The following is a 12,266-nucleotide window of genomic DNA, read 5'->3' on the forward strand; positions in this document are numbered from 1 at the left end:
GACATGTGCACTGACCCACATGATTACATTTCACACTGTACCGCCTGGAGAGGAAGTGAGACCAGGAGGCAAAAAAGTGAAAAGAGAACAGTGAGAGAGAAAAAACAGAAAAAGAGAAAGAAAAAGGAACTGGAATGAGAAAGACAGTAAAAAGAAAAGAGAAAGAAAGAGATTGACATAGAAAAAAGAGACAGTGTACCGAGCCATGTGTTCATCTTCTCGGAGCTGCAGTGCTCAAGCAGCGGTTGAATCAACACATCCAGATCTGCTTTAGGAGCCTCTTTAGTGAACTTCTGCTCGGAGAGAGAGGCAGCGGCGTGCAGCAAGAGAGGAATGCAGAGAGATAGAGAGACACAAGAGAGAGAGGAGGAAAGAGGAAATGAGGGTAATAAGGGAGGGAGAGAGAATTTAGTTTCAATTAAAAACCTATATAGGCTCAATCTCACATCTTCACAGCATACAAATTGTACAAAATGAGAAATGCACAAAACACCCTGTAGCTGAATAGCAGAAGTATCAGAATGCATAAATACAGTTCTGCAACTGATAAACGTCTTATTGCAGTGCTGTACAAAAGTCAGAGACCACCCTTCATTATTTAAATTTCCAGTCAAAATGGCCATTCTTTAGTACAAGTTCTGAATATTTGTGACAACATTAGATGTAAGATAATCCACTTCCATAAAAAAAAGGTGAAAGTCAAAGAGAAAATCTCACACCTAACAGCTTGGTAGACCACCAACAGTCACCATCAGATTAACAGCACTTAAAGCTTTCATTTTTGAGAGAGAGGAAAAAATTAAACTCCACTCATTTCAGATCTGAAAAAATTCACAGGTGTTTCTGTCCATCCCTCCACTGTGAGAAGACAACTCAACACTATGAGTCTGAAAAGATGTGTAGCTGTCAAGAAATTTTTACTAAGAAAAGGAAGTAGACAAAAAAGAAGAAAATCTGCAAATCAAACAGAGATCCTGGTGTTTTCAAAACAAAGGACTGACCAGAGTCCAGACCTCAACATCACTGAATGAGATTACTCAGGAGATCATGAGAAGAAGACAAGGCAACCAACCAACTTCTAAGACTGAACTTTGGATATGTGGAAAAGTGCTCCTGCAGATTTCTCTGAAGAAGGGTGCAGTCACTACACTCTGAAAATATTATATTTAAATGTTGCAGCTAATTTTCTGTTAAATACACATATTTCTGCTATGTTTTTCTGCGATGGACTGGCGACCTGTCCAGGGTGTATCCTGCCTTCCGCCCAATGACAGCTGGGATAGGCTCCAGCACCCCACCGCGACCCAGAAGGATAAGCGGTTTAGATGATGTATGTATGTATGTATGTATGTATGTATGTATCTGCTATGTTTTTCCTGATGCTGAAAAAGGAACAACCTTTTAATTAAATTATTGGCCATCTTGCTTGGAAATTAAATAAATGAATGAACAGTACTCTTATTTCATCACAGAACATTACTGTGCACAAATTTCACAGCTTGGTAGTAAAACTGATGTACCTCGACAGTAATGTGCAAAGGGTCAACAATCTGCCAGATCATCAGAGACAGAACATCAATAGCCAGTAAAACGCCGACAGTTGCATAGAGTTTCCATGGCTCCAAGTGCTGTGAAAACAAGACTGATTAGTAATTTGTTTTCAATGCCTTTAATGGTTTTATAAACCTTGTACAAGTTATAAATTGATAACTGAAAACAAGCAGCAGTGTGACTTTACTGTTGCACGGTATGAAAAAGCCATCTCTAAGAATTCTTTATGATAACTGACAAGTGATATAATTTCTTGATATAAACAGTTTTGTAAAGTGGATAAATACAGTGTTTCGCTAGCATAAAGCATTTTAGAGGCAAATTGTAATTATTTCCCATTTATTGGCACAATGAAATATGCTATGACCAAATATTGACACACCCTGTTGCAAAACATCAAATATTACAAAATGAGGGGTTATTTCCATTTCATTTTTCCCCATTAAGGCAGCCCTGCTAGCTTCCTCCAGGCCATCGGACTGGTTAAATAGGATAGTACTGAGCTGTGTTGCACATACTGCTCTCTCTCCGTCTACTTGAAGTGCATGAAATGACTTGAGAGCCCCATTTTTGCCACATTCAGTCTGTCTATCTGACTTTCTTCAAGCACTTCTCACAGCACTTTGTCAAATTGCCCCAGCATGGACATCAAGAGAGTTGAAAGTCAGCCCGATTCGTTGTGCACAGGCTCAAATAATAAAGCCCCCGAAGGTCGGATTTCCGCAAAGAACTTTAATACTCATCCATATTCATAAATATTCCATAGTTGGTGTAATCTGGTATTCGTCTGATGAAGTCTTAGGGTCTCCCCTATGCATGGAGCCATATCTCCCTTTCTCTAGGACATGAGATCAGAGAAGACACACATGTTCACTCATCCAGCTGCCAATATCGTGAGCAGAGGAACTGGTCATGAGGGTATGCATGTGTATGTCTGGAGGAAGGTGTTGAAGGAATGTGTGAAACAGAGAGCAAGTGAGTAACTTCACCTCGGAAAAAAGCCTGCAGTGATATGAGAGATTACACTGTCATTCATGGGTGGAGGAAGAGATAGAGATGAGGAGGGGGAGGGAGAGAAAAAAAGAGAGAGAGAAGGGGAAAAAAAGAGATGGGTGAGTAAGAGAGAAGGATGAGTGGGTAAACAGTGAGAGTATGATGACGGAGAAACAGTAAAAGACAGAGAGGAAGGGAAAGAGAGAGATGAATGGAAAGACAGAAAGGGAGAAAGAAAGATGGAGACAGAGAAATGGAGAGAAAGAGAAAGAGAGAAAGAAATAGAAAGATAGAGGGAGAAACAGAAAAAGAGAAGGACAGAGAAAGAGGCACATGAGAGAGAGGAATGAGGGGGAAAATGAGAGAAAGAGAAAGAAATAGAAAAAGAAGACTGGAGAAAGAGAAATGGAAAGAAAGAGAAAGAAGAGAAGGATAAATGGAGGGAGAAAGGATGAGAGAAAGAGAGAGGGAGGAACAGAAAGAGAGTAGTATAGAAAAAGAGAAGGATGGGGGAATGAGAGAAAGAAAAAGAGAGAAAGATAGAGGGAAAAATAGAAAGAAAGAAGGATGAGGGAAAATGATGGAGGGCGAAACGGGGGGGAGAATGGAGAGAGATAGAAGAAGACAGAGGGGGAAAGAAAATGGCAGAATGAAGACTTGACAGAGTGAAAGACAGAGAGAGAAAGAGGGAAGAATGGAGAAGGAGAGAGAATGAGAAAAATGTAAGGAGGAAGATGAGAGAGACAGATGGAGGAAGAAAGAAAAACAGATGAAAGGATGGACAGAGGGGGCAGAGAAGGATGGAGGGAGGAAGAGACAGTAGGAGAAACAAAGACAGAGAAAGGGATGGAAAGAGAAAGAGGAAGAGATGAAAGAGAATGTCAGTGAAGGAGATAGAGAGAAGGACGCAAGGACAGAGAAACAGAGAGAAAGTCAGAGAAGAAGAGAGAGAGAAGGACAGAGAGACAGAGAGAAAACGATAGAGAGAAAGATAAAGGATGAAAGAGAAAGTCAGAGAAGAAGAGAGAGGGAAGGACGGAAGGACAGAGAAACAGAGAGAGAAATGATAGAGCGAAAGATAAAAGATGAAAGTTAATGTCAGTGAAACAGAGAGAAAGTCAGAGAAGAAGAGAGAGAGAGAGAGAAGGACAGAGAGACACAAAGAGAAAACGATAGAGAGAAAGATACAGGATGAAAGAGAATGTCAGTGAAACAGAGAGAAAGTCAGAGAAGAAGAGAGAGAGAGAAGAACAGAAAGACAGAGAGACAGAGAGAAAACGATAGAGAGAAAGATAAAGAATGAAAGAGAAAGTCAGAGAAGAAGGAGAGAGAGAGAGAGAGAGAGAGAAGGACAGAAGGACAGAGAGACAGAGAGGGAAAATGATAGAAAGATAGAGGATGAAAGAGAAAGTTAGAGAAGGACAGAGAGAGACAGAGAGAGAGAGAGAGAAAGGAGAGAGAGAGAAAGCTGGAGATACAGAGAGAGAGAGTATGAGAGAAAAATGGAAAGGGAGAAAGTCTGTGTAGACCTCTTTCACGCTGAAGTTGGGCTTAATGAACACAGTAAGCACTGTGTGATTCTTTAATACCCTGAATAAAAGTAGTGGACTCAGCAGAACTGGACACGGCGGTCTTAACAAATCATGAGTCATTCTCACTTTCTCAAGTTTTCAACAAATGAGGGAAATTCCACATATATTACTGCCCTTTACTCTATTTCTATGGCAATAACAAATGCTGTCACATTTATTTTAGATGTGTAAAGAACACGATCTAACAAAGCCAAAAATTTGTGGATTCTTGATTAGATTTTTCCTCACAAACCACCATTTTGAGCAATGAAACATATGCATAAGTCTATATGTCACACTTCACATTTAAATTATTACTCTGTTTAAACTAATCAGTGAGCCTATAGTGATCTGAATTCTCTTCTGAATGTGCACACATGTTCGATCAGAAATTATCAGTGCCTCCACCAATAAAGGCAGCACGGTGCTTCTTTTATACAGTGATAGAAAACAGGATAGCACAGCCGATCCTTTTCACCATGACCAGCGTGGACAGGTACACATCTTAACTACTCAGTGGACTGATTTTAATTAGTTAATGGGGACAAAGGCAAAGTCAATACATCGAAGGTGAAGAATTAGATAAGATACCTAACATAGGAGTTAATGAGGCTTTGCATTCTTCTCAATTAATCCACATTTTACTCTATGCATGACCTAGAATTGCACTCTTATCTGCCAAATACCATGCCATACCTTCCTCTTCTCTTTTTTCTCATCCTTCTTGGTGAAGACAGTGTGAACCCACCAGATCTTAGTGAACATGCTGCCGTAGGCCAAGCTGAAACCCAGCCCTAGCAGCCACAGGCGAAACTAAAGAGAGAGAGAGAGAGAGAGAGAGAGAGAGAGAGAGAGAGAGCGAGGGAGTGAGCAGTACACAAAGTGCAGAGAGATTGCATTTCCCAGATATAACCACCATCAGCCACAACAGTGCATTAGGGACACAGCAAAAGCAGACAGAGAGAGAGAGAGAGGGTGACAGACAGACAGAGAGTGAGGAGAGAAAGTCAGAGAAAGTGCACTAAATTCATTCCATTACCTGACACACCACAGGAAACTGTGATCTGTGCACATGATGGCCGTCAATGCCCAGTGGAAAGACCGCAGCCAGAGCAAGCACACAGCCCACGGCTGTAATGTTATTCAAGTACGGCTGAGAGTTCTGGATGTACCTGTGAGCAGAGAGACTGAACTGTAATGCCTTCTAAAAGGATGAGTCACTAATGCTTAGGTTAGTTCATATAATAGTGGACACACAGCTGAATGTGAAAGTTTTAATACATGGAGGCCAAAATACTGCACTGTACTTCTACTCTATTCTACACTACATTAAATAAGGCTGGGTAGAGTTCAAAATATTTCAGTGTAGATCCCAATACTGATGCCTTTACTTTGTTACAGATTGCTGAAAGATATTAGTTTTACATCAGAAACATAACATACTTTTTTATTCTTAATTTTTAATTTTTCTTTTTTTAGCACCATTCTGCAGGTTCCTTCACAGCTAATTAGATATTTTTAATTAACATAATAAAATAAAAACAATTCCATATAACTCTGCTATCAGATAAACTACAACACTGTTGGCTCTCTGAGTGTGAAATATTTTTACCCTGTGTTGAGCTTCTAGTGAGAAATGAGGGGCAAAGATGGAAGAGTGAGAACCCCCTGCTGAAAACACCCCACAAAAATGGCGGTGCTGAGATCAAATGAACAGCACAACTGCAGCATGCTTGATATAAAAATCATGTACAATTGGTATTTGAACACTTATTAATGTTGGCTTGCACCAAAGTGGACAGCACCAAATTTTCAGATGTTCTGTAGGACTGAAGTTATTCATTTGGTACCATAAAAGTCCTAGTATCAACCGTACTACATTATAGGATAATGCTCCACAGTGTCCTAATGCAGGGTAATGTATCATTATATAGAAAACAATGTAAGCATGACAGCATTGAGTTTGGGGGTGGGGGTGGGGGGTGGCATGAATACAAAATGAGGTAGTTTTGCCTTTGAACACCATACATTGTAGGCTTTTGCACAGAGAGTTTAACAAGAGGTCATGTGCTGGGTAAACAGGTAATAGACATGATGAATCCTGTGAAATCACATTCTCTGGCAACTTATTTTCTCCTTATAAGAATAACTTGCCTGCAGCACTGCAGATTAGCTCAGTCATAGTGCACACACTGCAGAAAGTGAAGAGTTTGAAGAGGAGATGTTGAATTAGTTTCTGGCCCACAGAGCCAGTAGCTTGCCCCCAGAATATTAACTGAGTTGCATCACTTGAGATTTAATGAAATTCTGGGTTCTTTATCCTGTTTATACCAATATATGGGTAAAAATATTATTCATCAATAAATAGGTAAACTATTGTTATCAATACTGGAATTACAGCCAATAATTAAAATTGATAATTTAGCACCTTATATTTTTATATATGTCATATACTTTTTTGAACATCCTCAGTCAAATTATATGTTTTGTTGATTTTCTAAGTGAAAACCAGTTGACACATCCTTTACAGGGAACAAACTTAAGCATGGTATTTTTCTGCAAATTTTAATGCACAATATTGTATTATTTGATATTGGAAAAATAAATAAATTATATTATATGTTATATATTATATGTTATAACTTTTAACCAGGATAAATTTGGATACATAACGTGAAGAAGTGTTCTGCAGAGGATGTGTATTTCTTTTCACTTGGAAAATTAACAAAATGAAATTTGACAATGTCACCCAAACATTTGCACACGACTGCAGCCTGTACTTGCACTGACATACTTGCACTCAATAGTGAGCATTTCTATAACTTCAACTCACAAAAATGGAGCATAGTGGGTAACACCACTGCCCCAAACACTGAATATTCATGTTTTGATTATCTGTTTGGGCAGAAACGCTACTGTATGAGTCCATAGGATAGACTCTTATTGGTACATTACATTAGGGATGTCACAGTTACTCAGTTAAAACTGATTAATTGATAAAAAAGTACACTTTTGATGAGTCAGTCTAGAGATTAGTTTACATTTTGACTGATAAACAGGGTATCCACAAGTCATAATAAAGCTAAAGCTAAAGAATCTCCAAAAGAGGCAACTATTTTTATTTACAATGCTCTTGTGGACACTTCTAAAAGTGAGGAAAACCCACAGCAGCAGGATCTCACAAATGCACATAAAGCAGTGGTAGTCAGGCTACTTAGAATGTGAGGAGTTCTGCAGTAAAGACTGCTTTATAATTATATTCACATATGTGAGAATTTCATGGGAGTACTAGAACAAAGTAGCATTAATAATGTCTCAAAATGGCATTAAAATATCTTAAAACACATTACATTGAATTTGCTGATACCTGCAAACTTTAAACTGTCCTGCTAGTCTTTCTTTCAATAATTTCAATAATTGCGTTGTAACGGTTCTTATGTTCACTGCATCTCATTTATCTCTTACAGTGCAAATGTGCTTTAATATGCAGACTGGTATCGGGCACAACAAGGTGTTAATTGCTGGTTATTTACCCAAAAATTCATCCCTAACATAGCATCCCTAACTCTGCGCCTAACTCCTCCATGCATATCAGCACTGTACAGTCCCAATGTTTCAGAGCACTGACCGAACGTTACTGTTGTAGATGTTGAAGGTGAGACACACTATGCCTAGAAGAATTCCCAGGCCAGCAAAGACAGACACAGAAACAAAGAGTTTCTGGGAAAGAAAGCGAAACTCCTCAATGACCACCGTCTGATCTGCCGGAGGGCCAGCGCCTGCAGGGAGGAGAGAAATAGGTCAGCAGAAAAAAAAATCAGAGGACCTGGAGGCAAACCAGAGAAGAACAAACATAAACACCATAACAGCAGAAAGGGTGAGAGCAAAAAGACCACGGAAACACATTTAAGACCTTCAAAAGTGAAAAACGGTGGAAGGGCTTGAGAACTTTTCAGAGGAACAGAGAGATCAGAGCTTAGCGCTCAGAATCAATGAGGTCCAGTCGGTACACATGCAATAAGTAGAGGCTTGTCACTGAGGGAGTAAAGCCACTTGGCACCAACGCAGTCATCTGGAGAACTGGCAGGAGGAACACAGCATAAAGACTCTTAAATAAGGCATTTCATTCGCACTTTCGGTCTGTGGAATTTAAAGTAGCCGTGCAGCTCAAGAAAATGAATCATTCAAAACTACATCATAAGTCGCTACATAAAGAAGCTAACAAGATGAAGAAAAGCGTATGTTGATGACTAAATACAGTACATCCTTTAGAATCTCACCAAACACCCAGGACCTTACACTGTTTACACCTGCTGAATGAGCTGTTAGCTGTTTTGCGAATAAGCACTGCATATAACTGGCTGTCCAGCGGCTCTAAAGTTAGCATGATAAGCAGGGCACCTGGCAGACCTCCATCGATAAACAAGGGCTGTAATAGCATCCCAGTTGGCAGGAGGCATTCACTCTGTCAAACGTCTTGTTTCCAGTCTGCTGAGAAGGGAAGAGGTGGTGTGACTGCAAGAGTCAAGCTGGCCATTATCGGGGACAGGACATGGAGCGTGAGGGACATGTGTCCTTGTTAGAGCCGAGGCCCCGGGCACCATTCAGTGTCATGGCACCCGTGTTTGTTTTGATACTCTCTTCATAATGTCAAGGCACAGATGGGTTCAGAGTGACATCCTGACACTTGCCTGTGCCAAGCAGCCCCATTGCTAAGCGAACACGTCCGCGGTGTTTGGGAAGACGTGGGTGGGTGTGAGCTCGAGAGCCCTGTCACTTGACGCATTTACACACTAAACCTTCCTTCGTCCTTGATCTAAGAATCAGGATGGGGTGTTGCCATGGAGACTCTGCTTCACAACCGTTGCCAAAGCAATTTGGAAAGGAAAAGTCGTGCTCAAATGGTTGTCAGGGGTTACCGCGAGGCGGCCAAGAGTGCGAGAGAAGGCAATACGTTGCACACATGCACAGAGATTGCAAATGAGTTCAACGCAAAGTTCAGCTAATACGTTCTGATTTGGGGTCAGCTTTAACATTTGACACTCTAATGCTGCTTCAGAAGTTAGCTTCTTGCAAGACTAGCTGGAAAACAGCGGTGTGCTAATTTAAACCCAAAAGCCTCCACAGAGCAAGAGCCCTTTGGGAGTTTCTGGTTTATTTGGATTGTGCCTCTGTTTCTGGTCTTTTAAGCAAGGGCAAAAATGGCAAGCAATGTCACGGACTCCATGGTCTGATGTCCGTGATTTTGTGGGCGTGAAAAGCGAGCTGTATGTAAATGGGTCACAAACTCACAACAGAGTTTACTGAAATTAGCAGCTACTGGCAGGCAAATAGATATGAATTAGCTGCTGTAGAAAAAACTAGGTTTCACAAACTGGCATGAAGCAGGAAGCTGGATAAAGTTAGAGCTGCTATATAGAACAGCAATATCATTAAATCTTCGGAACTCAAGACCTTTCAAGCCATCGTGCTCAAAGATGGGAAATCTAATTCTAATAAAATTATTCTAATATCTAATAGAAAATTCTGACTATGATATGCAATAGTAATAACACAGTTGCTGCATTTAGCTATATGAATATGATATCTTATTTCTCTCTCTCACTCTCTCTACATATATATAGAAAAATCACAGGAAAATAAGTAAAAAAAAAAAAGCCAGAAAACTAGAGTTCAATTTTTTTAAAAGATATAAAGAAAATGGGGCTCGACTGTGCAAGACCTGGAAGACTACCAAAACTGTCCCCATCAGATAAATAGCTCTTAAAGCTTTCATGTTTGAGAGAGAGGAGATTTAGGTGTGTCTGTCCATGCTTCCACTGTGAGAAGATAAACTCAGTGCTATGTATCTGAAAGAATGTGTAGCTGTCAAGAAGCCTGGGAAAAGGAAATAGACAAAACTGAAATTCTGCCCTAGAACACCAATACTGGACAGCTGACAAGGTTTTATGGTGACTACATTTGCAGTTGGGATAACTTGGACTGTGAGAAGCAGAAAATCTAACCAACTTTTAAGACTGAACTGCAGGTGTTTACAAAAACACGGGGAAATATCCCTGTAGGTTTCTTTGAAAAACTGAAAGCAGGTCTCCAAAAATGGATGGAAGCTGTAATAAGGACAAAGGGTGGAGACACTAAATTCTGAAAAAAACTGACACTACATTTAGGTGTTGAGGCTTTTGTGTAATTTTCTGTTAAATACATGTTTTTCTGACACTGAAAAATGAATGATGTTTACTTAATGGTCATTTTGACTACAAATTACATAAATGAAAGGGTGATCTCTTACTTATGCACAGTAATGTACACAGGGAAAATATTTCAGCAACACAAAAAATTATTTTTATATCACTTAAACGGTACTTCATCTAATCATATAAACTCCATGTGAAAACCCAAGAGACTAACATACTTCAAGTAACTTATAGTAACAATCATATTTGAAATACTCCTTTTGATTGGCAGTCCTGATAAGCCTTAATGTTGACCTTGTTGTCCGCTCCCAAAACAATCCGAAGCAAATTTTCAGGTCAAATCTCCCCTCTGATGTTGGGCAGCATCAGTTCACTAATGTCATGCAGGCAGAGCTATTCTCTCAATGGGATCAGAGCATGGAGGATTGATTAGAGCTTCTATTAAGTCTGACTCATAGGGGGCGGCTGGGCAGGTAAATAGCATCCTAAATATACAGAGGGTGAGTCAACTCAGCAATGCACAGTGGCGTTTAAAATCGACTTTCAACAGTCAAGCTCATTTGAGATGTAATTGGAAGGTTACCAACTCTTAATCTTTATTTAATGTTCAGTAATTTGACTTTTCACTGTGATAATATTTTGCTGACAATCCAGTCATGGTACTTAAACTACTAACTAGAAAGCTGTGCTGGAATTACGAAAGTGGTCTTGCATATAAACCCTGTGCGCTAGCTTATCACATAGCGTCAGTGTCATAAGAAAACCTCATACAGCAGAAATAGTACTCAAATAAGATCTGTTAACCCCTTAACATTCCAGGCTTATTACATATTAAGGCTTATTATTCATTAACTACAGGGACTTCAGTGCAAACTAAAGGAGCTTTTCTTAGGTTACAAGTGTGTAATAAAACTTTGGGCCTGACAGCAGGCCCATGGCTTGGTAAGGGTACAATGCAAAGAAATTTTGGACCATTTCTGTTGATCAATTCATCATGAAATGCTCATATGATGTGAAGCACATCTGGCATTTTCAAATGGTGTAAAAAAAATGACAGTGACAATATGCTCATACACAGTTGGATTAATGATTAACACAAAATTTAATACAAATTATATATAATAAATTGTATTAAATTTCAGTGAAAAAAACAATAAAAGAAATTCTAGATACAGTTACATTGCTTGCAAGATGGACATGTCCTTTGGAAACTACAAAGCAGAATATTGATCCTAGTTTGGTGATGCAGAGGCTTGGTGGTACTGTGACCCTGAAATTGAGAGTGTGCTCCACCGACTATGTTGTCAATTCAGTGTTCAATTCATCTACTGAAGACACATCTATAGGACAATGCAGCCTTCACCTCCTGCATTTCAGTTTTCCCCAGTGTTACAGCCACAGCTGGCTCAAAGGGCAGTTATGTGACATATTAAACACTGGAGCAGCGCTTTGTCAGGCCAACAAAAATCAATAGCAGTAATCCTCAATCAGGGCAAAACACAGGGGGAGTGAGAGGAGGAATGAATGGAATGGACAAAGCCAGGGACAGATGTCTAGACGGAGGAGAAAAGAATCAATCTGGCTCACCTATCCACTTGTCATTTCCGTACCAGGAAAGATTGCCTTTTGTGCTGTCATAGTATCCAATCTTCTTGTAACTGCCCCCTGCGAAATGAAACAGGATGACTTAAAAGCAGAAGTAACAGTACTCAAAGAGCATAAAAGAGAATAAAAAATTAACTACTGTAGCCTATACAATACATGTAAAGCACTAAAATGTGCTACTTTATGATTCTCAGTCCATGGTATTATGGTCCAAAACGTGTGGCTAAGGATGGCATTAGACACAGCTGCTTTTTTAAAAAAAAGCCAAATGCATGAACTCTGCATTCACAAAAGGTCAGAACAGTCATTTACAACAACAGTCCCCAACAAGCACAGATTCAATTAGAAATGC

At 39.7% G+C, this 12,266-nt stretch overlaps 1 protein-coding gene across 1 annotated transcript in view; it reads right to left on the reverse strand.

The window, feature by feature from the left end:
* The window catches only part of gabbr1a (gamma-aminobutyric acid (GABA) B receptor, 1a), a 65,445-nt gene that overhangs the window by 8,939 nt on the left and 44,240 nt on the right, over positions 1-12,266 (reverse strand). The window contains exons 15-20 of the mRNA XM_036564356.1: positions 11,897-11,974; positions 7,744-7,894; positions 5,155-5,287; positions 4,812-4,928; positions 1,521-1,628; positions 200-293 (exon numbers count right to left, since the gene is read on the reverse strand). Of these exons, the coding sequence (XP_036420249.1) occupies positions 200-293; positions 1,521-1,628; positions 4,812-4,928; positions 5,155-5,287; positions 7,744-7,894; positions 11,897-11,974 (681 nt within the window). The remainder of the gene's footprint in view (positions 1-199; positions 294-1,520; positions 1,629-4,811; positions 4,929-5,154; positions 5,288-7,743; positions 7,895-11,896; positions 11,975-12,266) is intronic.

The sequence above is a fragment of the Colossoma macropomum genome, unplaced genomic scaffold, assembly GCF_904425465.1.
Source record: "Colossoma macropomum unplaced genomic scaffold, Colossoma_macropomum, whole genome shotgun sequence".
NCBI lineage: Eukaryota > Metazoa > Chordata > Actinopteri > Characiformes > Serrasalmidae > Colossoma > Colossoma macropomum.